Source organism: Diplotaxodon limnothrissa, linkage group LG19, assembly GCF_057381915.1.
Source record: "Diplotaxodon limnothrissa isolate DT_005_m linkage group LG19, D_limnothrissa_male_GT1.1, whole genome shotgun sequence".
Taxonomy (NCBI): domain Eukaryota; kingdom Metazoa; phylum Chordata; class Actinopteri; order Cichliformes; family Cichlidae; genus Diplotaxodon; species Diplotaxodon limnothrissa.
Window position 1 is genome coordinate 28258548 of NC_140614.1, and position 27410 is coordinate 28285957.

Below are 27410 nucleotides of genomic sequence, written 5' to 3' on the forward strand. Positions count from 1 at the left end.
AGGAAACTCCTGAGCCAAAATATCATCTATTCCCAGATTCTCTTCCTTTGCCTCTCCTTCCTCCCTTGCTCCCACTGCTCGTCCATTCATGCAATCACCTCTGCAGTGTACTGGGATCCCACAGCATCCAGAAACTAACGATTGCAGAAGCTGAGTTTTGGTGCCTGCCAAGAACTCCTATGCACCGATGAGGAGACTTTTATACATTCTGCTAAAGGACTCGAGATAAGGAGATTCTGGATTTTATTGCTTTTTGCCACAGTCACTTTACAAATGATAACTTTACACTTTAGCCCATCATGCTTTTGAAGTCGGGACTATGCTTAACTTTGTGTCTGTTTACCCTCCAAGCAAGTCAAATCAAAGGTAAGAATCATCTTGTAGAATGAAGAAACTTTCTTTAAGATGCATCTGATTGATAGCTTACTAAAATTTAGAAAATAAAAGTGACTGTTCGCATTCCTTTAAGTTTGGCCAGTGACAAATTATCCTTTAATGCAAAGATCTACCTGCAAGTTTGTTTGTTTGTTTTTAGCAAATTTAGTGGTGAAATTTAGAGGAACAACAGGGTATTTCTGTTTTATGTGCATGAGACTCTGTTACCTAAATTACTCTCCCGGCAGGCTACAAAATGCCAGTTCACCCTCGGAAAGATCTTTGATTTTTAGATGTCAAGCAAATGTCAAGCAGATAGCGAACCACTCTTAAGGTCATGAATATTCAGTGTGAATTAAACTGGTCGTGACATCTAATAGGTGTTCACTGAGAAAGATAGCGAAATTTCAACAGGGATAACATTTTCATCGGCACTGGTTGTCTTGTTCAGTGTGATGTGCCCGGGTGAGCTCATTATCCTGAAGGAAACAAAAGCCATTCTGTTCCCAGTGTCGCAGGACACTAATCTTTTCTGGCTTGTAATTCTGCTGTGGGGCCTTTTTGCGGATGCACTGGGCATTAAGGCCCGTGCCAACACTCCCTCCTTTTGCCTAGGCCCTCGTGTCTGTGCATGTGCAAATGAGGCTTCAAGCAAAACCAATTCAAATGTTATGCTATGAATCTTAGGGAAAAAATGATTTGGCAGCTTAACTTGCTGAAATGTTTGGAAACTATTTTGTTCAATCAGTCTGCCTGACAGTCTCTAAACTGGAGGCTACGTTCCTCATAAAGCTACAGGTTACAATGCTAAGCATTCATTGCATTTTCTTGGTCTTATGCTACATTTGGATTAAAGAGTACTGCTTATTTCAAAGGGTTTTATTTATGTAGTGGAGTTACACATGCAACATATTGACAAATGCAAAGTAATGAACATCTGTCTAAATAAGGCTTCTTTATAACTTCCAAGTTTTTACATAGAAATAACATCAAGCATAATGAGGTTTCTCATGTGATGTCATGTGGTCGGTTTTCAGCATTAGTTTGTTATCATTTTTATCATTAACTCGGTTTTCCTGGGTCTTTTCATGTGTGTTATGAATAAATCTTCTTTTTTTCGGTACCGGTACTAGTTTTATTTTGTTGTATTTATCCGCGACACCTAAAGTGAAAATATTGTCGGGCATAAACCAGTCTGTGGCGCAAAAAAGGTTGGGGACCGATGGGCTATAGCACTAAGCCACAACTTTTACTTTGAAGGCTAGTTGTTAGCAAGAATTTGCAGACGAAGATACAGTCATTTGTGGCAATATACAAGAAACCAAAGCATCACCTTTTCTGGTTTGTGTTGCACTTCTCACTGCAGCCCAAAGACCACCCAGACAGTGTTTGCAATGTCTGTCGCTTACACTCAAACTGCGACCGCAGCAATAAGCTAGTAACCAGTCACAAGGAGGTTTATATCAGCTGGTTTGGGGAATTTTTCCCTAGTGACAGATTGTTGCCAGGCAGTCACCGATTGGTCTCTACATCTGTGTGACTGGAACAGTGACCGTCCAGCAACCAGTCAGTGATTAATCATTTTCCCCTCATGACTGATGGTTGTGGACTGGTCCCTAGGTCACTCGATCCTACAGTGATTGTCACGTGTCCCAAACGGCGGTCAAGTTAATGCCACCTGATTAGCGGTCACATGTGTGCAAAACCTAAATAGGAGACCCTATGGAAACAATCGCCACCAACATACTGTATGACTTCCAAAAAGATTATGAGACTGAAACTAGGACTCAGTCTGGGACTATGTTATAAAAGATGGACACAGCCACAGTGATGTCACCTGGATTTCCACCTTCAACTGAAGCATTGGCCTGTCACTGTCTGAGTTATTTCAAAGAAGACATGATAAGTGAGGAATTGATGAGACAGTAGAAATGTATTTTTATAAGGTGGCAGAACTAAGATGCAGATAGTGACACTGCATCCATCTTTTATGTACAGTCTAAGGTATTAATTAAATGAAGTTAACATAAATTAACACGGTGGACAAAGATAGAGTGTACACAAGCATTGCCAGCTGCTTGATTGCAACACATATTCTATCAATGTAACAGCTTTGCAATAAAAATCATTTATAATATTGCACAATAACAGTAATTCAAGTACACTGTCCACTCACTGCAAATGTTTAAACTCACTTCTTGAAACTGTCACGTATGACAATGTTTGTGATTCACAATGCACTGGTGCAACATGCAAAACAGCTCCGTGTGCTTTTATAGATATGCAAAATTTAAGTACTGAGATAGCCCACTCTCTGTATCTCCCCAGAAATATACCAGCTTCAGCTAAAAGCTCTGAGTCGAATACAATTGCAACAGTAATTACACACTCCCTATTTCTATTTGTCCGTATTCTTCATTCTCTATCCTAATCCTGAAAAGGCACAGTTTTCTGTTTGGGCTCAATGACCTCCAGACTCTGTTTTGGGGCTCGTAAATCCCAGCTTATTCTCTTAAGAAGTCCTCAAAGGTTTGCCACCTGGCACGACAATGATTGCTTTCTTCTAAAATAGCTTTATTCAATGGGGTAACTGTGTTGGAGAGACTGACTGGCACACTAGCTTTTGTAATGGCGCACAATTACCTTCCTGTAATTCACCAGTGTCACTGAAGCTCGTAAAGATTATTTAATTAAACTGATCAGAAAATTAGAGCAGCTCTCATCCTCTGTGCAGCATCTCAGCGGTATAATTCATGGAAACAGGGGAATCTGTGTCATTTCTTCAATGCCTTCATTTGCAGAATTGTTCTTTTCTAACCACTGTAGCTAAATTCAATCTCTTTAAGGTTTGCTATAGATGCACACCCTTATTCGACAGTAATCCACACGCACGCATTTCTGCTCATTCATACTTGGACGTGGCCCAGCACGATCTCATCGCTTACTCTTTTAGCCACTCACCAGTCTCAGTGACGTAACGTGGGTTAAGCTGCACAAGGTCAATTCAACTTAGAAAGTCTTTCTCCATATGTCTCTGCATTTTTCCAGTCACAAACAAGCACCTCTAAGATTTAGTCTCTGGATGTCTTCATATTGAAGTAAACTTACAAGCTTGAATCAGTGTCTGCGCCTTTAAAAAATAATTAAATCACACACAGAGGCTGTCTTTGGATTAGACAGTCCTAAAATACATGTACTCTATGTGTGATTTCCTTTTCACTACAAATGCTCTTTAAAAGCAGCGGTAAAGCAAGCAGCAGTTAACATACCGTAGCACAACTAAACAGATGGCACCTTGCTGGATAAAATACCTGTCAAATTAAATTCTCTCTGGTGATAGTAAGTGCTGGCTGCCCATTTTCTGATATGACAAGATTAATAAGGGTTATTTGAAAGGGCATGACAGCATTTTAGGATTGCGTTTCCTTAAATCTGGATGGATTTTTTTGTGAGCCACCTTTTAAAATGTGGAATTCTTCATGTGAAATATATTTTGGCTGTCTCGGTCTTATTTGTAATTTTTTTAAACCCGGATGAGGCGATATTTGGGTGAGATGATATAAAGCTGGAGCATTATCAACATAGACGGTATAAAAAAATCCCATGAAGTCACATCATGAAGCCTCAGCGTTTTTGCCATTGCTGCTGCGACTGTGAAGCTGCATACTCATTGGCTACTGACATGTGATGGACAAGCTGTTAGTCACTAAACATATCCTGAATAATCCACTTATCTGACTCTTGATCACATGATGATGATAATTGAATAAAACTGATAATTGATAAATGATCATAATTTACAAGATGAGCCTAATGTTCAATTCAATATGACCTGAGCACTGAGGTCATGACTTCTATGGAACCAGAAGTCTTTTGAAGGCATTTGTGCTTTGACTTCACTTTTTAGAAGCAGAAAATATTTAAATTTTATCCTGTAACACTAGTGAAGACTGACAAACCTGTTTAGCAAGGTCTGTAATTCATTGTGATATTAAACAGGAAATTGATGGCTAATTCAAAAAACAATAATACGCTTATGCCAGATTAGTTGGATTCCCATCAGCAAGAAATAATGAACCTGTTAAAAATGCAAATAACAAAGAAACACGTTGCTGTTTAATGCAAACCATTCAGCCCAATTTATGCACAATATGTGACTCACTTTGGAGCATTTAGTACATGGAGTGCAATTTTACCTTTGTTTTGTCACCCATCAGTTGTTAATTATCCCAGCCATCCACACAAACACTTGTACTGCTGCGGGAGAAATCTCACACCAACCTGACAGTCAACAGAATTACATCCACTTATCATGAAGTGTTTGATTATTCATGTTGCGAGTAAAAACATTCTGCCTGACTTAATAACTTCTTCTTTGTGACTCTTGCAGACCTTCACGACCACAGTTTTTCTGGACTCAGGGATGTAAAGTACCGACACTTTCTGGAAGCTTCCAGGCCAATCCCACATGCAACCAATGTCAGAGCAGAGCAGGGTGGACATCGGGGAAAGAGGTCAACGATCTTCACTACGGGTGTCAAAGTGTGTCCCCAGGAGAGTGTGAAAGCAGTCATCGGCAGCCACCGGGCCTATTACAAACTCAGAGGTGAGATGAAATGAGCAGTGTTAGACTTTAGTGTAAGCTTATACTGTACATGGAGTCTTTAAACATTTACTTTGTGCCTAATCACAGCAGAGTGTATTAGTATAACAAGCCTGTCCTGAAATATTTAGTCTATTAGAATAAGGGGCAAACAGAGATGTCCTAGCAATTGAATGAACAGCTACCAAATTGGATGTTTTATCCAATCAAAACATTTTGTAAAGACAAGGTTTAGTCAGCTAGGTCCATAGGATTTTAAACCAGTGGATTTTAGAGCAATCGATATGTGACTGACATGTAATTCAGGAGTTTTAACAAAAGCAAATTACCTCAATTTTTAAACATAGTCCCACACATTCACCTGATACTTCTACAAGGATTCACATCATCAATAAATGTTAGTGACCTGGTTCCACTGGAAGCTGTAGATGCCTGTGCCACCATCTCTGATGGATAGTCGATGAAGTATATTTATATTTAGTCTGTCTAAAGAGTTTTTTTTCCAGGACTATGAAAGGCTAATCTGGCTTTCCTGTTCTTAAGTGTAACCAGTGGTTTGTATGTTGTTATAAATCCTCTGTATTCATGAAGGAGTCTCTTGACTGTTGATTTTGACAGTCTTGTTGAGAGTTTCTTGACTTAGTTAGATGTTGTGAAATAGTTTTTCTTAACCAAGAGAAGACTTTGGGGATCATCTACTTTAGCTATCTTCTGTGTCCAGAGCAGGCCAGCGAATTCAGTCTTTTTAAGAATATAGCAGATTTTTTTAGCCATCAGAATTGTTGTCTGAAGGCCAAGAAAGATGCCAAGCAGATTGACTTTACCAAGTGGATCATCATGGCCTTGCCATATTGGTCCATTTGATTGACCTTTATTATAATTATGTATTTATTTGATTTGATTTTCGGTTGTTACAGACGGGACAGACATGACTGGGGGATAGGACAGGGAGAAAGAATGAAAGAAAGAGAGGAAGAGAAAGAAAAATAGATGGGAGAAGAGATGGTGAGACAGGGGGAAGACAAAAAAAGAAAAACAACAATGTAACAGATTGTTGATTGAACCACTGGTAAAGTTTTTGCAATCTCTCTGAAGAGTTTATTTTGTTTTCTCGTTGTAATGAGGGCCCCTTCACTTGCATCAACACTCTTTGGACCTCATATTTAGAGTTCCAGTGAACATTTAACAAATACAAGTTCAATACTTGAAATAAACTAATGATTTTTCAGTGTCTATTTGTTATAGAACAACAAGAAGACAGGCCGTATCAGGCCAATTTACCTTGGAGCCTCTCCCCTTATTTTAAAGCTGAAAGTCTGCACTTCAATCACATCAAATTGTTTTTTTTATTTGCAAAAGAGTTTGTTCTAAGTTCCGTCATTGCTTTGGTCGCAGACCACATTGCCACAATAGATTTAATGGTGCTATGTCTCTAAATCTTAATGAATCTCACTGAATACTCCCTCATCCATGGTATGATTTTGATATTTAAAAAAAAATCTTTAGAGTCTAGCTACACTGCAAAAATCCCTCGTCTAAGAAAGATGGGTTATCAGTGATTTAATAAGCTAAAATTGCCACCTTTGTCATTGCAATCGGTTATTTAAGTGTCCCAAAACAGCTGCAGTGGCGTATGATTTTAAAATGAGGCAGATTAATTTGTTGTATGGGAGATGCTCAAATCATTACAGAAATGATTTTATAAGAGAACAAATTTCCCATGGGCATCAAGTTATTGAACAATATGGTGCTTGTTTCAGCCGCAGATGCGGATAAAAAATAATGTCGCTTCGGGACAGCTTTCTGTTTATAATTTTAATTTTTGCAGAAATGTCACAGGCACAGAATGACTTTTGAATATACACTTTGACATTTATGAAACAACAGCTATAATACTGTTTGTTGCGGTCTCTGTTATTTCACATTAAATCTGTTTTGTGATTGAATACATCTATAAGGTACTGTTGTATGTGTGCTCATATGTAAAGCTCCATTGAAATTCCTCCCCAAAGGTCATAATAAGCCAACTGTAACCTGTAAATCATGACTAGCTCTGTATACTAACCGATGGCAGGATTAATATCAACAACCCTCTTTAGCCTGAGTTATGTAATTGTTTTCTAGCAGGAATTCACCTCCTGTCTATTTATTTTTTCTGTCCTTTTGATTTAAATCAGATCAGATGGTGTCTTTTTTGGTAGTACTTTAAAAAATTGTGATTTATCTTCAGTTTGTCAGGAAGCAATTTGGGAAGCTTTTCGGATCTTCTTGGACAGAGTGCCAAACTCAGAAGAGTACAGGGCCTGGGTTTACACCTGCCAGCATGAAAACCTCTGCATGGACGACTTGGCTCACAATTTCAGCAGCTCTCAGGAGCACCTGGACATGGTCGCCAGAGTGAGTGTGGAAGTCCACTTTCCATAACAGTACATTTGTACTCTGTGCTTGCTTGGTGTAATAGTAATGTAATAGCTGATATCATTTCGTGTGTGTGTTTGTTTTTAATTTCCAGAGAGTAGCTGAGGAAAATGAAGGGTAGGTAAACTTCCCTCTGAAATGTGAAAGTGTTTTCTGTGCGTGGAGTCATTTTTTTAAGAATCAGCTACACTCCAGAAAGGAGAGGCTTTTCTTTTCTTTTCTTTTCTTTACTTTTCTGTAACTGTGTAAAGTGCCTAGTAATTGCCAAAAGACTGACAGTTTTTTAATATATGTTGTTTTTGCAACAGCAAATATTTTTACACTCAATTACAAACAGAAGAATGTTGCAGATTTTTTTTTTAAAAATGGTGAAGGTGAAGATCCCTGAAGTTTTTTAAATAGTATTTTTCTTCCATTTTCAGAATTGAATCTGGGACTGCAGAGCCAGGAAGTGAATGTGAGTTTGACAGATAAACACCATTAAGGTTGAACCAAAACAGACTTGACTTAAGCCACAACCACACGCCGAGAGATTGGTTGGCAATCCATTGGCAACCAACAGTCGCTAGGGAAAATATGCATTTCCCGACTGGTTGGCGAGTAGTTGTGTCGTTTTGGGCGTCATAAAACATTCATAAAGATATCATGATTTAACTTATATGTTGCTTTATTGTGTCAGGCACCTGGACTCCACCTGTGATTCTCCTTCCAACTGAGGCTGATGTGGTAGGTCAACTATAACAGTTAGAACATTAACTCATTGTCAAGTTTCAGATTTTTAATTAGTAGTAAAAAAATGCCATGTGGATTTTGGTTTGCTAGGTAAAAGAGATAAACCCCAGCATGATGAAAGAAAACTATGAAGAGTATATTGTTGAGTTCAGGATCACCATCGTGGATCCGACATACAGCGAACTGCTCAGTAACCCCGAGACTGCACAGTACAATGACATCGCCCGAGACCTCAAACAAAGGGTGAGTTTAAGCATCAAGTCCCCCTCTGTATCTTACTCCTGTGATCGTCTTATTCTGTCATTAAAAACAAAAGCCCTTCTTAATGGCGGTGTTATGTAACAAGGTATTCGTGATTGCCAGCTTGTATTACATTGCAGCGTTAGGTCTAACACACACCCTGATTGATTTAACAGCTTTAAGGGTAACTGCAGGACTTAAGACTTCTAAATGAGCGTGAGCCTGGAATAGTAAGTTCTAATTATCTCTGACTAAGAAGGCCGGGATAGATTCTCACCACAGTTCAAACAGCCACTAACGCAGAATTTCGTTAAAGAAATAGGTGTAACAGTCAGCGAAAAAATAACGTTTTATTTGGGCAGGTCTGTGAAAAACTAAAGACACTCTTACGGCTTCTACAGGAATTACGAGTGCAAGTAGAAGCTAACAGATTGCACATCTGAAACATTCAGGTGTGTGTTAGCAGTGTACAATATTTTTTTGCTCGTGGAAATTGCAAAAAACAAAGCAAAAAAACACCAAAAGCTTCATCTCCATGAGATATGTGGAGATATATTTATCGCAATCTGCAGCATCACGTTCGATGAGAAACAAACACAGCATATTCTAATGTTAAATGTGAGCTTATCTCTCCAAAAGCTAAAGCTAGGCTAAAACTGGGTCATGCAACAGGAGAGTGATTCTAAGCACAGCAGTAAAACATCAACAGAATGACTGAAAAAGAAAAGAATCAAGGTGTTGTAATGGCCTCATCGAAGTTCAGATCTCAATACAATTTAAGAGAGCTGAGGATCTACGAATGCCCACAAACTTACTTAAAGTCATTACTGCTAAAGGTGGTTATTGCAGCTATTGAGTCATGAGGTGATTCAGTAGCTTGCATGAGGTACTTAGTTTTTTACAGGACTCCACAGAGTCCTAAGCTATCCTGTCAGTACCATACATGCTCTTTATCAGCTTTTTCCAACAGGTTGAAGCTGTATGAGTGTATGAAAGTCCCATTCCATTAAATAAAAATGCTGCAGATGTGTTTTGCATCATTCTAAATATGCATTTTTCTGCATGGGGCTGCAAAGAGTGTGGACAGATTTTCGAGTAAGTGTAGTGTCAGGGAGCTGTTTACCTAGTTCATGTAGCTTTCAGGGCCTAAGATCTTGGAATAATGTTAAATCTGGTGAATTGAGAAAATTGCATTAATGCTGACTTTAGTTCACTGTGGGCATTACAAAACTTCCATATATGCCTCATGATTGCAATAGTTATGCACTCCATAATGTCCAAGCTGGATTCAAAAACTCCAAGTTAAAAATTGCTCTAATTTTTTTTTAACAGTAACAACAGAAAATTCTAGGATTTCTTTCACATTTGTTTTAATTATTTTAATGCTCTTTTCATTTTTTCTGCAGATGCTTCATGTGTTTGAAAAAGTTCCAGGATTCAAAGAGATACGTGTTCTGGGATTTCGGTGAGTTAAAAGAGGATTAATTAGTGTTGGAGCTATTTGTTCTTTATTTTTTATTTTTGTTCTTATTTTTGAAATTAGTTAAAGTTTGTTCGTTTACTTATATTTTGGGGTTTATTTGTCGGTTAATATTTTGTTTTAAATGATTTGTTTGTTTGTTGTTATTTTGTTAAATTAGTTAGTAAGAGCTGTAGGGCCATTTTTTCTATAAATAAAGAGACTGGTTTAGGACCAGCATGCATTGGGGTGGGCCTATGGTTTTTTACCAGAGCAGGAGAAGCAGCAGGAAGGATCTTGTTATTGCTTGCCAAGATGGATAAATAAACCAAAACTCTCAACAAAAATGTTTGGACAATGGACTTCTTTTGCCTGCGTACGAAATATTACCTCAATGCAGCAGTGGCTTGTGGACTTTAAGTTGTGGGACGTTTGATCTTTCAAAAGTAAAGGAATTGCCACTACAATTAGGTTTATCGTAAAAAAAGAAAAGAAAAAAAAAGAACATAGAAATGGAAACATTGATTACGGTAAAAACACATCCTTCTTTAGTTTTCCCTTAAAATAGATTTTATTGAAACATTTCATTGCTTATGTCTCGAGAGAAGCTATCCCTTCTCTGTTTCATCTTATCTTTTGGCTTATGCCTGAGTGAACAACTATTACCACTGTCAAAGGAGCTTGCAAAGAAAAGCGTCTGGACTTCTTTAAGTTGCTTGAAGACGTTTCACCTCTCATCCGAGAAGCTTCTTCAGTTCAGTTTCAGAACTGAAGAAGCTTCTCGGATTACCACTATTACCACTGGAGTCTGTGTGTTGTGAGGCTTTCTGACATGATTTATCTTGTTGCCCAGACTGGAGGATGTGTCTGTACGGTATGCTGTGGTCTTTAATGGAGAAACAGAGCTGAATGAGGAACCTGAGGGTTATGTCACAAACACAGGGGAAGACGTAAATGCTCCTAAACTAAAGCACATCATTGTAAAAGCGTTAAAGCAGGAGACATCACTACCACTGGACATACAGACACTAAGCTTTGAGGCTGGTAAGCAAAATATCACACATTTACCTGAATTAGATATTAAGTTTGTGTTCAACATTGAAGTATTTTAACACTTCCTTCTCAGTAACCACAGTTTATCCAGTTGCTGAGCTCAACTTGAATCCTGTTGAGACTGTAATATCCGAGGACGACACCACAGAGGCACCAACAGAGGACAACGCTCTCACCCAAAGTTTCTTCCCCACCTTGGGAGTGATTGAAACCGCATTCGAAGCTTCTACTGTCAAACCAGAAACACACACGTTTGTGCCTTTCATCCCCAACATCCTCCCAGAAGTCACTTCTGCCTTCACAGTGGAGAATCCTTTATCGGCAGCTGTAGAAGAGGAGTCCACAAACGATGCTGCAGAGGAGGCCGTTACACAAGGAGCAAAAGTGGAGACTCTCACAGAGCAGGTGGAGGAAGCGGAGACAGAGGTGGAGGAAATACCATCAGCTGAACATGAAGAAGGAGGTGAGGGTGAATCAGAGGAGGAGGTGACAAAAGGTAAGGCTTCCTCAGGTTAAATGTTTATAAAGCGGGATGTTTCAAGAAGTGAAAGCTCTATTGATTAACCCACCAGTCTGCGTAGTGGGGATTCCATTAAGAGGTATTGACAGATAACAGGAAGAACTCAACAACGTGGCCATCATTATTGGTTTTCTATATCTTGTTTCTCTTAATGGTGGTAAAGCTGTTGAAGGATGACCTGCTGTTAAGGGCTGGGCAGCTCAGATACATAAACAACATTAGTGAGGATCGAAAAACAAAAGACACCCAGGCAAGAAAAGTAGGGAAAAGGAGCTTACAGTAAATTTTCAAAATTAACAGAAAAAGGCAGGGAAACAAGAATACAGATAGTAATATATGACAAAGTTGTTCCCGGTTGTTTGTACAGAACATTCATACTTCAGAGGAAATAGGAATGTCAGTACAATTAGATGTGGTGGTTCAGTTGTGCAGATGGAGATTTTTCATGCTGAGAGGATACATTATATTAGAACCCATTACTAAGTAACAACTTGCCGGTGGTCAAGTCATTACATTCTCATGCTGTGCAGGCCAACTTAAACCAGCAACAACTTGATTTTTGAATTCCAGACGAGTTTCCAAAGAGACTCAATATATCATGTCCTCGGGCATTGAGAGAAATGTGTATATAAAATGATGCACGACACATGTGCTGTATTATTATTTAGAGGAATGAGTAGGAAAACTTACAATGCCACTTAAGTTCACTGATGTTTAAAACCCTGCCACAGCAATACAGTCAGGTTAAGTTGTGGACCTTGAGCCACTGTAAAATTTGTATTCTTTTCATTGAAGACATTGTGTTGTAGATTTGCTGCAGTGCTTCAGAACATTTTCCTGTTGCATGACACAGTTTCAGCCAAACTTTGGATGTCAGACAGATGGCCTCAGATTTGATTCCAGATTATTTTGGTAAATAAAATCCTAGTTGATATTATTTCACAATAATGTGATTTGTTCACATGCATCTTTCCAAAGCTCTTCATAACCCTTCCTAAGGATCCGTATCTGTTCAGTCTTTTTCTAATTGCGCTTTCATGTATTTTAACATTTAACATGCTAATTGAGGGCTGTGGAGTCTGAAAGACAGTTTTTAGGGGTTGTTTTTAATTTCACTGAGCATTGCATGCTCTGACTTTGGGATTAATTTGCCAGCAGCTCTTTTGAATATTTTCTACTCGGGAATAATCTTTTTCGCTTTAGAATAGTGAATTTCAAATTGTTTGAAGATTACCTTACGACACTTCCCTTATTAATGGGCAGCAACTTTTGCTTCTCTAAGATCATTGTTAATGTCTTTCCTCCTTGGCATTATCTGAAAACACACCTGAATGCACCAGACCAGCAAACATCTGGTCTACAGAGGTTGTGAAAGTTGCTGATGAACAACTAACAAAGTGCATTTGATTATCAGCACCTGGCTGCTACTTACAGCCTAATTCCTATGGAAGATGTAAGAGTGTAAGAGTGATGTGCAAACTTTCTTTTTCACATGAGTGGAGAAATTTGGTGAGATTTTGGCATTATAGTTTGTCTTTTTAGTCTCTCTACTTACAGTTAGGCTAAGCAAGGATAACAGTTTCTTTACTCTTGTTCTAAAAGATGAAATAAATATAATAATTATACGAAGAAACAACAATAAAAGAAGAGAGAGAGCTGTAAGTAACTATGGTTTAATGAAATGGAACATGGAGTGAATATTAAAATGACTGAAGTGACTTGGCTAACAGCAACAGCAGCAGATCAGGGTATTAAATAAATGTGACTGGCATGGCCTCAGACATACAGTCAAATGATCAAAGCAGGGAGATAACAAGATCTGGCTCAAACAGCATCCTATGATTCATAAGTCGCCTGCAAGTGGTGCAGCTAGACAGCTAGTTATTTTTGTCTTCTGTGCAACAAATTTATGTGGAAGTACACCACAAAAAATTATACATAATATGCTTTTTGGGGTAAACTTCAGATACTCAAAATAAAAAAAAATATAAGCACTGTTGCTAAAGTGTTTTTTGCATAAGATATTTAAGATGATAAGATATCCACATGGGAATAACTGCTGTAGATGAATGGTTCCACATAAAAGCTCTCCTAGAAAATTATAGTTACTAATGTAACTCAAATTCTATGATTGCTCATGCTGATCACTCCTTGTATCATCCTGGCTCTGCCTGTATTGCAGTTATGGTCATACATAACAATAAGTGTACAAGTACATTTAAATGCAAAATATCTTCTTCCTTTTCCTGCTGTATTTTACGTTCAAGAACCCAGACAAGCTGATGGGGGGAATGAGCATCCAGATCAAAAGGATGAGGACCTTTCTGTAACAACTCCAAATCTCCAGACTAAGGAAGTTATGACTGATGCTGAGGTTTTGACTGACCTATCACTGCCTACTTACCCTATCCCAATTTTGGAGATGTCTATCACAGAAACAGCAGCACCAGTTTCCACACCATCACCACTTGAGGGCAAAGTCCAAGGCATTGAACCAGAAACAGATGTGAAGTCTTCTCCATCCCCTGAGGATGCCAATGAGTCAAGTGGAGGGCACAGTGGAGTAGCCCCGGTCTCAGTGGACCTTATTGCTGAGAGTTCAAACAGTCAAAAGAAAGGAGGACAGAGTCAGAATGGTACAGAGTTGGTGTCCAAGCCCCATGAAGTGGAAAGTGGTAGTGGAGTCGCCTCAGAGTCTGAAGAACGCCCATATGAGTCCACTGCTGCCCCAATCATTAGACAAGCCAGCACACCTCTGATGACAGCAGTGGATAAGAGCAAAGAGTTAGTGGTTTTCTTTAGCTTGAGGGTCACTAACATGATGTTTTCTGATGACCTGTTCAACAAGAGCTCTTCTGAGTATAAGACACTGGAGAATACATTTCTTGAACTGGTAGGTACACAAGCATTTGTGCTTGATATTGTGCTTCTCCATGTTTCATTCTCATACTTGCTTTTGTAGCCCAGAGATGAAAACTCTCAGTTTCAGAAAGTGCAACCATCTTTCCAAAAAAACTGAAAGTCACTTTGTGTTAATAAAAGCACAACTGAATAATTTGCCAATCGATTAAACCCTACACGAAGAGAAATATCCAATGTTTAAATCAGGATTTGTTTTTAAAAAATGTGTTTACTTTTTATATAAAACACCTTAAAAGGGTTATTGTTCCAACTTTTTGGGAATGGGGTTTGGGAATTTCTTATTCTCTGTTTTGTTGTTCTATATTAGTGAGGAAGCACAGTGCAATAAGCCTTATCCTCACACCAGCTTTTAATCCCAAGAAGTTATTGTAATGAATTATAAAAAGTTATATTTTTCATTATTAAATGTTGTTTTCATTATTTTTGTAAAGTGAGGTAAAGCTTTAAACAATCGCCAAGGTGGTAAAATGATTCTGTTTCACTCAGACACAACACTCTGGGTCCAGAAATTCGCCAAACCCTGGAGCTTCCAGTAAATCTGGGCCTAGGAGACAGACGACTTTAGCCTCCATACCGGTATTTTTTTCCATATTGGAACTGCAATATAATTCTAATGCCTCAGAGAAAGTTAACTAACCTTTTCCAAATGCAGTAACTAAAAAATCACGACATCTCTTAACATTTCTGACAGTTCTCAATTATTCAGCTTTAAACTTAAGCTTTACTTTCAACCTTGTAGTAAATTATAGACTCTCCTGCTAGCCTGCTACAATGCATAGTTTTTATCTGTAAGTCTGATTCTGTTTAGGGGGTTTGACTTTGTGTGTTTCGCCTTAATGTTTGACTGCAGTTTTGCTTTTACTGCAAGATGTACTATGACGCAAAGTTGTTTTGCTAGTGCTTTGCTTAATGAATCATCAAATCCCAAATTTTAAATGTAGAATATGTAAAATTCAAAACCAGGCATGAGAAATTTTGTGCCGCCATGCAGACGGCTCAACAGGTTTTCTCTAAGTTGAGAATTGATACCAGTCACGGGGCATATCATGTTAAAAAGAAATAACCTTCTCATGTCTAGGTTATGTGTTCAGCATAGTTGACCATGGTGATGTTGCCAAGCTAAAAGAGAGTCACCATTGTGACACAAAAAACTCCTGTTGCATGGCCTCAGCTTACTTATCTTACCTATTAATCTTGCTTCCTGGTACAACTCTGAAGTCTAGACTCTCTTTGACTCATTGTCAGCATACTCCTGGTTTCTGCAAACAGAGGGGTGGCCATGGGTTTCTCAAAAGTTTCTCTATAAAAAACAGTAATGATTTTCTTTATTGCTCAATCTGTGTCAGGTTAGCTTAGTACAACATATCCCATTTGCCACTTGAGGTCACTGACCCCAACCAAGTAACAGAGCATCACATCACCGCTTAGGGTTGCCAACCGTCCCTTAAAAAACGGAATCGTCCCGTATTTAGAAACAAAAGTACACGTCCCGTATTGAGCTAATAAGGGACGCACTTTGTCCCGTAATACAGTGAGAATCAAAAGTAGTCTATAACTTTTAATGGAATTAACACTTTGTTTGAAAACATAATTCCCAGCCCCTCTCCTGCTTTGTGACCAATGAGCTGACAGCACACTTATGACAATTCGAGTATGACAAGTCAGATTACCGCTCATCTCATTGGTTGAGGAAAGGTCGCTTACGGAGAAAATACCGGAAGACAACCGATGACCACAACAACAAGCATGGCCAACAGGGAAACAAACGCCGACACTGCGGTGCAAGTCTCGGACGGCACACTGTGCGTCCATAAAATGAAGGTTATAACAGAAAATCTGTCGCTCGCTCTCTCTGTCTTTCACTCACACAGACACACCACCACCATCAACTTTGCTAAATTGCTAATGAAAAACATTGATCAGGCAGCTGTGATTAAGCAGCAATGTAAATCCAACTATTTTCACGGTTGTTGTGGTCGTGATAATTTTGTGAGGCCACATGGAAAAGGCTCGGATGAGCTTTCCAAAGTTCTACAAGTTGTGCCTCCATCGCTTGTGTCCAGATCACACGCTGCACAGCCGTGCTGCAACGTCTTTTTCACCGACGTTTACGTGTTTGCGCGTGAGCAGCTGCGGTGACACCCTCACGAGCGATTGATGATCGGGAGCTGGTCGTGAGGTGTTAATCGCTTCTCGTTACCCCACGTATACTACACGACGCACGATGAAGGCCAAAATCGGGCCGATCACCAAATCGGTCGCACGACTCAAAAATCGGCTCAAAATGGGCCAAAAATCGCACAGTGTGAGCCCAGCATTAGAGCAGCAATGTTTGTTCGCTCAGAGAAAGAAAAAAAAAAGGCTGCAAAAGTACAGGGAGGAATGGGAAAAGGAAAACACCTGGCTGGAAAAGTGCACTATAAAGCGCACTGCACTGTGTGCTGGCGCACTTTTTCCATAGGCATGCTTCTATTGGTGGGCACATGAAGAACATGAGGGGCATGAAAGCTCGGGGAACCCTTTACCAATTTTTTGTCCGCCAGGCCATGGCAGAAGCAGATATGGTATGTAAACACTGGTTTGTTTTTTTTAAACCCTCTGGTTAAGGTTAATATGGGCATGTGCAGTGAATATCAGGGCTATGTGGCCAGAAGTGTAATAATATAATTTATTTTGTGTAATAAACAACAGCAAGGATAGATGATTACAACAAATAGATCACTAATACATAAAAGTAATACATAGATGAATAATGATGATGAGTTATGATGCGTAATCATGGGAACAAGTGGGTTTACAAACAGGAGCAGCTGATTAGCTTTAGAAAAGCTGAAATAATACCTCAACTGAAGCCAACTGTACTAAATGCACTAAATGTGCACTGTTACAAGAATATTTTTCGTTCTATTGCTTTCTATTAATTTATATAATTTTAAGTTAAGTAGGACAGAGTTCTTTTAAAGAAAGATTTACTTATATTCTCAAAAGTTAAGCATGACAGGCTTCTGTTTAAGAAAGAGACCTGTTTTATTGTGTTAATGTTGTCATTTTGAGCTAAAAATAAATGGCTAAATGATCATTTGTTTCACATGTGTTCATATCACAAAGAATATGCATCTGCTTAAATCAAGTTCAAGTCAAATGGTTAAAAAATAATTTCACACACAAAAAAAGAGCTACCACACTGGGAAGGGTGAAGACAACTGGGTTGCCCGGCCCTGGCCACGAGGTGTCCCTTATTTATTTTTCAGGGAGTTGGCAACCCTATCACCGCTCATAAAATCAGTCTAGCTAGCTGTTTCCCCACATTTCAGCTCTTAAAGGTTGCCTGCAAACTTTAAGGATCCTACATTTTTGTGCTAAGTTAGCTAAATCAGAGAGAGTCATATAAATCTGTGCACCTATTTCTTTAAAGTACAACACTGAAAGCAAAACATCTATGTAGTTATCCGTGCTTACAAGCTTTGTGGGAAGTACTGCAAATGTGCTACTAGCTGACATTGCTTTGTTATTATTTGTGAGCCTGTGAGTTTAAATTTACGTGTAAAGTGTATACTTCTTCAGGTTTTATCTTTTAAACTGGGAAATGCAGTATGCAGTGAAAGTGTCCTGCAGTTAGCTATTCACCGCAGTCTCTGACATTTATTTTTGCATTGTCATTTATTTATTGGTATGTGTGATTTTTGCTTGTTTGGGGCCTTAAAGATTAACCCAGAGAGTGGCGGAGTAAATAGTAAATAAGTGGGCCAAGAAAATATAGTACAGATGTCACATAGCTTTGTGAATTTTGTATATGTTAGAAAGCAACCTAGCTCAGGGCAGTGTGAGTCATGGGACCTTGGTCTGCCTTAGTCATTGGTTGTGACCCGAGGTAAGAAGCTTTAATTCTAGTCAGTTCCAGCACCACACACATTATGCTATTAGTGGTTTCCATCTGCTTAGTGTGATGGCAGTAAAGTTTATATGGACATCTGCATGCATTTTGCATCATTTATTCTGAATGGGTACCTGTCCAAATATGCACACTGTATATATGTACTACTATTGGCCAAGAGAAAATGAAATAAAGCCAATCACAAGCTGGACAATGTTATGTTATTTTATTTGGATATTTGAGTGTATGACCTGCATATATTTTATTTTCCCCCCAAAAAAGAAGTGTACATTAGCTGCTGGCATGTATGTACATGAGGACGATGTCTCTTTAAACCTGCATTTGCTACAAGCATCAAAGAAAGAGGCATCACTTGACATCTCTGTTTAGTTTTGATGCTTGCCCCTAGGTATTTTTAGGCTCACTCAGAAGAGCCCTGCGTTCTGTGTTATGTAAAGACCTTCAAATCAAGAAGAAGCAGCAATACAAACTGGATTGTATGCATGCAGTCATGCCAGTGGGCATAGGGAACATGTGTATTTAAAAAATATATAAATATATATATTAAAAAAATATGCATAAAAATCCTGAAAGAATAACACAAACAACACTCCATCTCCAATCTTTAATGGTTGCCCAAACCCCAGTTTCTGCAATTCTCCTTGTTAATTAATGTATTTAGCCGTTTTCAGATGAGTGCACTGGTAAGTATTTACTATACTTAATATATTATTTTGTCAGCACCCATTAGGATTTTTCAGTCTTCCTTTAAATGGGCTTTTTAAATAAAGACAGGCCCCAGTGTATCCAGGCGGGGTTATAAATCACTAAAACAATAACGAAGAAATGTCAAATAATGCATATGATGCAGCCCATTTAAATGGATGCAGTGTTTTCTTTGTTTTGTTCAAATATACATGAACAATTAGCCTTCATACCTTTTACCACACTCCCCCATTACTCCTGTACCTACTGGTTTGTGAAGCAACCAATAAAACTGGATATGGAGGTTGGAGGGACTTAGTTTGATACAGCAAATCAAAAAAATTAAAAACTTATGGAAGCAAAATACTTCTTGGGACTTTTGACACAGATGCAGGGATATTTCATTTGGGTTTTCCAAAGCAAGAACCAGTAGATACATGTGTAACCTCAGAGAAGCAAATGTGATTGTGTCAGACTGATGAAATCATAGTTTGTGCCATGCATCCTGCAAAGGTTTAGTGTATATATATATATATATATATATATATATATATATATATATATATATATATATAACATGGCAATTTAAAGTATCTTTAGCGTCTCAGTACAGACTCTAGTGAGAATTCTTGTAAAGAAACAAGCTTTGACCTTGCATGAAAGTCAATATAGCTGGATTGGTCATCTAAAGTGGGCGATTATAACTCAACGATTTTCTGCATTGAGACAAATGGATGACCAAACAACAGTGTGAATGTGTATTTATATTGCAAGCTGTGGCCCATTTGTTCTGGATGGTGGACCCTCCAGTAGCTACACCTTCCTTAGCTAAGACTGTTAGCTATAGGGAGCTAGCTGAGAGTAAACTGCTTGTCAATGATAAGTGAAATAACCAGATCAGAGCAGAGCTCCTTAAGGCCTCTTATCTCCCTCTCAACAGCCAGGCCTGCTAAAGCATCGTAATCTCTCTCCCGCACACTGTGGTGGTTTGATGTTTGCCTCATCTGTAGTGAACATGGAGTGGCTTGAAGGAGAGTGGTTCAGATCGATGGACATTGATGTAGGCCCATTACTTGAGCTGGTTGACTTCCTTCCTGCCTAAACAGCTCTGCAATCATTGGTTCGAAGTCCCAAAAGATTGGCTTCTCACTTATCTGGACTGCAAAGTCTGACAATGCGGGGATATTTTAAACATGTCTGCATGGGAAGTTAACTTTAACTTAAAGCTAAGACATGGCTGTGTAAATATAGAGTTCCAGACAGGTGCTGTGTTGTGTACTGCCTTTTAAAAGAAGAAGGCAGCACAGACGCAGTGAAGCCAATGTGTTTGTGCTTGTTGAGTTTTGTTGGCTATTTGGACCAATGAGTTACCTTATTGCATTTATTTGTAAATTAACACTTTTACAATCAACTTAACAAGTTTAACTGATATAAATCCCCCTAGTGTCAGGTGGCAAAGGAATAGCAGTTATCTGTGCTCCCAGAATCCTCTGTTCTCAGGGTGTGTATGTTCAATATTCTAGTGTTTGGGTCAGCATTATCATTTTACATGTGCTATACACTATAAGCAACTATAGATTATGCTTTTATGGTTCTCATGCGTTGTCCAAATACTGACATATAGCAAGATCCTTGGAACACTGGACCCTTTCCCATTACATGCCATACAATATAAGCCCGGGGACCACGGGACCCCGTGGAGCATATGCGGGTGGCTGTAGCTCAAGACTTCTAATTAAAGTGTAAAGCACTTTGAGTTGTTGATAATACCAAAATTGAAGTAAATAAACTCATCACATTTATGTAGAACTCGAGAGATCGTGACCCTTTTTTATATTTCTCATACTTCTTTGTCATGTTTCCATTATGTATCATGTAAATGTGGAGAACAACCTAACAACATAGCGTTGTTCCTGCATCACTATAATGTTTTTCTGAGACAATCAATCCAGCTGTTGACATTTTAGAGCTTTTTAATTAGAGAAAATATTACTCAGTGTAGAAGTTTGTCATCGGGTTTTTCTGCCTGGCTTTTTGTCGCATGGTTACCATTGTGAAATATTCTATTTGAACCCAAACATTATTCTCCCCCTTAACCTTAAAGTAACCACTGTAATGAAACCATGAAGGAGAAAACCAAACAGAAATAAAATCAACAAATTAACAAAGTAAAATCTAATCAGTGTTGATGACAACTGTAGACCTACATGGACTTTATTTTTTTGATAGGATTTCTAAATGAGTTGGTGCTTGGGTTCCTCACCTCTTTTTCCTTAATTACCTTAATTAATGACAGCTCAACAACATGGTTGGTCAGTTAGGTAATGTAACATCTTAGGAAGAGAACCAGCATAGGAATGACCCTGCAGTTACTGCTAAATATGCTAAGCAGGCCTACTGTATGTAGTTTTTTCTTTCCTTTTTGTGTCATTGTAATTCGTTTCTAATTAGATGCTATGGCATTAAAAAAAAAAGCTAAAAGGAAAAAGTTGTAAAAAACAAGTAGGAACAGCAGCAAGGCCTCTTCCCAGCTAGCATGAAACAGATTATTAAAAAAATGGATATGATACGTCTCAAATCAGTCTTGACTATGCTTCTCCTGTGCTTTATGTTTGTGGGGCAGTGTTACCACAGTAAGGCTGTAGTGATGCACAGATACTGGATCCAATAAACATTTACTGTCTGCCTTTGTGTTACTTTAAGGCACTTTAGATAAAAGCTTTCACTAAACAGTACAGTATATATTATAGATAGACTTGAGTTAGCTTTGTTGTAAGTGTATCATTTTTTGTCCCTGTGTTTTCTGACTGTTTTGCGACTAGAGTTAGCATGATTTGTGTTCTTATACTAATGCCTATGAACATAACCCTAATTTTATTCTGGATCTAATTACACAGCCTGAGCAGTGATGCCAGGATTTCATGCTTGCATCAAAATTTAATTATGAACTATTCATAGCATTAACACTGCAAAAAGTGACCTGAATAGCAAATTAAAAAAGAAGAAGAAGAAAAAGCTGTTGTATCATAGTGGCAGAATTAAATACTTCTCCTCCCCCGGGACTTAATCTCAGGAGGGAACAGCTCTTTTTTGACATAGGGTGGCACGTGTCTGGCATAATTTAATTACACCCAAAAATCAAAGTGAAGAAGTCCCTTTCTCTTCTTGGATCAAGAAATACATTTGTGGGATTTTTTCCCCCCCCCACAGATTACTAACTTTACTAATGCCTTTTAAATAAACATTGAAAGAGAACTGCTAAATCAAATACTGAAATAGGAGCTTCTCAGAAATGAATATGCTTTTCCTCTCATTCTCCACAGCTTTTGCCATATTTGCAGTCCAACTTGACGGGATTTAAGCAGCTGGAAATTCTTAACTTCAGGAATGGAAGTGTTGTGGTAAACAGCAGGATGAAACTGGACAAGCCCGTACCTTATAATGTCACAGAAGCAGTGCACTGCGTGCTTGAAGACTTCTGTAATGCAGCTTCCAAAAGGCTTGACATTGAAATTGACAGTCGCTCCTTGGAAATAGAACCAGGTGAGATGTTCTTGCTTGTCCACTGCTCTGATTTGGTTCTTCTTTGTATTTAATAGAAAATAAATAATAAGTATACACTGATTAGTGTGTAATTATGTGTTCTGACAAACTGATGTATTCCCATGACCTTGACCATGACAGAGGTCAAATTATATATGACCATTTAACATCTGTACATGTGTATTTCCATCCTCTTTCTCATTATGTGTTACTCCTCCAACTCTTTTCTCATTTCCACACCGTCCCCTTCCCATCCTCAAGTCTCACCCCCTGAACTTAAGTCAGAACTAAAACACATGAAAAATGCATAAACTTGTTTATTTATCTCTGACATTCTTGCTATTACCTTTTGTAATACAACCTTCCTGTCTCCAGACATCTGACATAAAGCTAGCTAAACAACAAGAGCTGGTTCTAAGCTAACGTTACGCTAGCTAATGTTAGGCTCAACTGTCCTAAAAATCACACTTTCCCAGTTTGATTACCTCTCATATCATATGAGAGGTTATTCACTAAATGTTTGAGTCCAACAATGTGACAACTGAGGTAAACAGCTAACTGACAGTCCAGAGTTGTTTGTCCTAGAGGGCCACCATAGATAGTATTATGCACTTGAATTGGAAGGCGTAAGAAAACAGAATTCAGCTGATTTCAATGTGAAATCTAATGATATCTAGTGGCAAGATTTTACACACTACTTTTAATTTTGTGTGTCTCCAAGCAAAAGCGAGATCACAGTTCATTCCCATGTTGTGTGAATAAAATATGCAGGCAAGGCATAGGGAACAAAAATCCTTAATCTGCACATGCAGTGAATTATGCTTGTCAATATCATAAGGTTCGTGTTTATCTGCTGTCTGTTCACAGACTGTAACAAAGGTGTTGTGTATTGTGAGTTCATGATCGCATGGAGCCATATTAAAAGCACACGAAACAGAAAGCAGACACCTCTTGTCATATCAGTCAGCATGCCTTCTTATTTCCCCTCTGAATCTGCAAACATGGAACGACTGCATTAATGCTAGTGAACACTCAGCCCTCTGTCTATATTTCTTTCACCTCTCTCTCCTGTTTCCGTTGGTTTTAGCTGACCAGGCAGACCCCTGCAAGTTCCTGGCCTGCAATGAGTTTTCACGCTGTGTGATAAACAGTTGGACCAACGAGGCAGAGTGTCTGTGTGATCCGGGCTACAGCACAGTGGACGGGTTGCCTTGTCAGAGCACTTGCACCCTGCAGCCAAACTACTGCCTGAACGGAGGCCTGTGTGAAATAATCCCAGGCCATGGAGCAACCTGCAGGTACACACAAGCTGATAAATGAAAGGAAGCACAAACAAAATGACCTTAAAGTTTATACTAGGTCCTTATTTTTTATTTATTTTTTTTAGCTGTGTTTGGATTTGATCCCTGATGTCACTTTCAGAGCCTTGAAGTTGGAAATCCACCATGTTTGTTTTTATTTTTCATTTGTTTTTCTTTTCTTTTTATCTTTATCCTGAATTGTAAGGCTGATGTAAACGTGTTGCTTTGTGGTGTACTCAAGGACATCCATCTCCTGAGAGCTGCTTGCTGAAAAATGTTGAATTCTACAACTGTCTTTAACAAAATTTAAAGAGATGCATCTGGAGGCAGTGCAGTAAGGATGAAAATGTGTATTTATTAATAACAATTATTATTATAGTTAGGCATCCAACTCGTAAAGGCTTTTTTAATTGTTCACAAATTTATCTTCAAGGATCATTCAGTCATTTATCAAGAACGCTACATATCTTTTTAATAGAAAGAATTTTTAATGTTTATGCAAATTTATACATATGCCATGAGGTATGTATTGAGACACAGGAACCTGAAAGCAATAGTGAGCTCTTTTGAACACGTCTCAGGAAAAAGAAAGCAAATTTTTCATTTTCTACTATGAAAAATGTCATTACCTTCAAAGGGTGCTTCTTTCTAACTTCCAGTTAGGTCTGCAAATCTGGACAGCGACACAATTTTCATAATATGAGCTCTGTATTTCACAGTAATAGATTTGTAATTAAATGGCACATTTAAGTACAGAATTTCTTTGACCCCAGGGTTTGAAAAAAATATACCGTTTTAAAGTTTTTGCAACTTTATAGACTGTATTGCAGACAATTACTGTCAGAATTCACAGTGCACTCGCACGCACGCACGCACGCACGCACGCACGCACGCACACACACGCACACACACGCACACAGTGTGTTTTAGGTCACTGTAATGTCAAGTTCCATGCAATGAACTATATTGCATTTGGCAGAATCAGTAAAAAAAACAGCTTTTTTTAGGTTCTCCTGTCGCTTCGTCACTAAACACTCAGTGACTAAGTCCCACTGGAACGCATGGCCATGCATGTTCCACAGGTGCTGAACCTCATTAACCATTCTGGTCTGCTTCCGTGCTTTTTTCTTAGCATCATTCTGTTACACGTTGATCTGAATTCCATCTGTCTTCTAGGTTTTTTTTCGATGTTTTTGAAAGGCCATTCACTATGCAAAAATAGCCTTTCTATTCTTGAGGCTGATGAATGGTTTTCACTATGTGGCGAAGCTCTCATAAAGTCGTGCCTTTGTGGAAGAATGTTTAATGACATGCCCATCTGCTGGAGAGTGTTTTTGACTTGGGGTGAGGTTGTTAAGGGGTTTTCTTTACCAAGTGATCATCCAACACAGTTATCTTGCATGGCCTTCCAGGCCTTTTTAATTGGCCAAGCTCAACAGTGTGCTCTTTTTGTTCTCAAAACGTACCAAAGCATTGATTTGGACATTTTTATATTCCTGCCCACTCTCGTTTCTTGTACTTGTTTTGTTTTTTTGCAACCTATGCAAGGCATGTATCACTTGAATCGAAAGCTCTTTTAATCCCAATTTTGGGTTCGCAGTAACAGCTTCCAAGTGAAACGTCACAGATTTTTTTTTTGCTCAACTGATGATGAAATAAGAAAGGCCATATTTGGCCATAACTGTACCCAGTTATTATATATTAAGATTTTATTAAAATATTGTGCATAACTGCATGCATTTTTCTCATCTCTTTTAGATGCCCCGTGGGTAAATTTTGGCACTACCATGGGGAACGCTGCAATGAGCTGGTGTCAGTGCCGGTAGACCCGTCACTAATTGTAACCTGCCTTGTGGGAAGTCTCTGCCTTGTTTGCGCCGTCCTTGGCATTATAATATTCATCAACAAGAAATGCATAAAAACCAGAAAGGCTGTAACTTTGGTGTAAGTATGAGCCCTATTTTGTGTAGTTTGTTTTTGTATACGTGACTATTTAGTCATTTTGTGTGGTATAGCCTACTGTTTCAAAAGCATTCATAATCTCCTTTACATTGTAGGCAGACTCTTGCCCCTTATGCCTTTGAGAATACTTTGAGGGAGAACCCAGTATTTGAGAATGACGATGGTGTCTTAACTCACGTGTCCACATTACCATGCCCGTCAACTTCTGCTTCCTCCCAGTCCCAACACTCTGAGCAAGAACATTTTGCCTCCATTGAAAATATACATCTGAGTATCGAGGTACACTGTGCTGCGTCGCACAGAAGACTAAACCAACTAAACTACTAACCTCAGCTCTTTGGCTACTAATAACTAAAATACTCCAACCAATTCTGTTCTAACAAATACGTTAGTATTATTTAACTTAGAGCAAACTTTGGGTTGATCTCCATCCTTCCATGCATTTAATCTAGGCTGACTTTTCATTTGTATTTAAAATTGCTCTGATGTATCTTCAAAATATCTGCCATAGACTGACAATCTGCTCAGGGTGCAGCCACCATGTCAATCCAAGACAGCTGGGATAGGCTCAGTGACCCTCAATTGGATGAGCAAAAGAAAATGGATTGATTGGTGGACGAATTACATTACAATGTGAAAAATATACTGCAGATTAAATCATTCACTGGGACTGAACATCCTCTGGTATATTCAGTAGACACTCAGAGGCTTTTATCGACAAAATGAAAGAGTTAACCGCATGATCCATAACAAAAACCCAACCGCTGTGTGTAGTTTTAACAGTGAACTGTGTGCTGATTGCTGTAGGTAGAGTCTCCTGGAGTAGACCCTTGAATAGTTAAGTGTTTGCTTTCATTTGCCTTTTATATGTTTATCCTGTTCAAATGCCTTTGTTTTAATAATACATTATTGAAGCGCACTGTAAATATGAAGCTTTTCTACTGCCTGCCTATACAGATCCCCAGACAACTCTACACAACAAGATCAGAAAGATTAGTCTCAGAAATGGTGGATTTTCATCACTGTATACCACACAATGAGGTAAGGAATATAAATGCACAATGTAAAATTGAGCTGTTATAAGATGTAGAATACATTTAAAGTTATATGCACTGATATTACAATTTAGGTGTTCAATAAGATTTAAAAAATAAGAAAATGTAATAACTTTAAACTGTAAATATTTTACAGCTATATGATGTTTGCAAAAGGTAAACCATCCGAGCAAGCAACTGTTTGAATGATTTTTCTTTTTACTCACAAACCAAATCACTGTTGACATTTGTGCAATTATCGCATTAACGCCTTCAAAATAAATTCTAGACCTCTAATGAGTAGTTTCAAAATAAAATTGTGCCCATCAGCACTTCAGCAGCGTGCCTTTTATCATGTACCTTATGATTTAAGCAGTGCAAGCAAGTTGTAGATGCAGTTTCATTTTGTCATGTATAATTCCACCTGAAATGAGTCCATTTTTATTTTTGCTCTTGTCTGTTCCAGACGTGGCGACTGTCAAATGAATACAGAACGTGTCATGTTTTAAGGGCATCGGATAATGAATGTTTCGAAGTTTCAGTTCTCTGATGACTCCTTGTTCGTTTGAAGATCCGTCAACGCACTAACACGGTGCGAAACAGGAGGGAGGAAAAAAGAACTAATGTTGCTGTCTAACTGTATATGGGTGCAGATACCGTAAAGCAGTG

General features: G+C 38.5%; 1 protein-coding gene across 2 annotated transcripts; it reads left to right on the forward strand.

Moving 5' to 3' along the window:
* Window positions 1-299: 299 nt before the first annotated feature.
* impg1b (interphotoreceptor matrix proteoglycan 1b) lies at window positions 300-27291 on the forward strand. Of its 2 annotated transcripts, none has more exons than XM_085343220.1 (18): window positions 300-366; window positions 4766-4981; window positions 7209-7375; window positions 7491-7513; window positions 7819-7853; window positions 8076-8126; window positions 8226-8371; window positions 9775-9833; window positions 10681-10871; window positions 10954-11376; window positions 13668-14293; window positions 14809-14898; window positions 22225-22444; window positions 23532-23742; window positions 25504-25689; window positions 25803-25986; window positions 26665-26748; window positions 27208-27291. In XM_085343220.1, exons 1-18 carry the CDS (start codon window positions 300-302, stop codon window positions 27289-27291), a joined length of 3063 nt encoding a protein of 1020 aa, XP_085199346.1. The 2 variants fall into 2 exon arrangements, with proteins under 2 accessions (XP_085199346.1, XP_085199345.1); XM_085343219.1 differs by having other exon boundaries at window positions 8076-8122; window positions 8219-8371.
* The last annotated feature ends 119 nt before the right edge of the window (window positions 27292-27410 follow it).

Coding starts and splice junctions, on each gene's coding strand:
- impg1b (XM_085343219.1), top strand. CDS start 300: ATGCTTTTGAAGTCGGGACTATGCTTAACTTTGTGTCTGTTTACCCTC. Junction 367..4,765: donor CCAAGCAAGTCAAATCAAAG/GTAAGAATCATC, acceptor TGACTCTTGCAG/ACCTTCACGACCACAGTTTT. Junction 7,854..8,075: donor TGCAGAGCCAGGAAGTGAAT/GTGAGTTTGACA, acceptor TTATTGTGTCAG/GCACCTGGACTCCACCTGTG.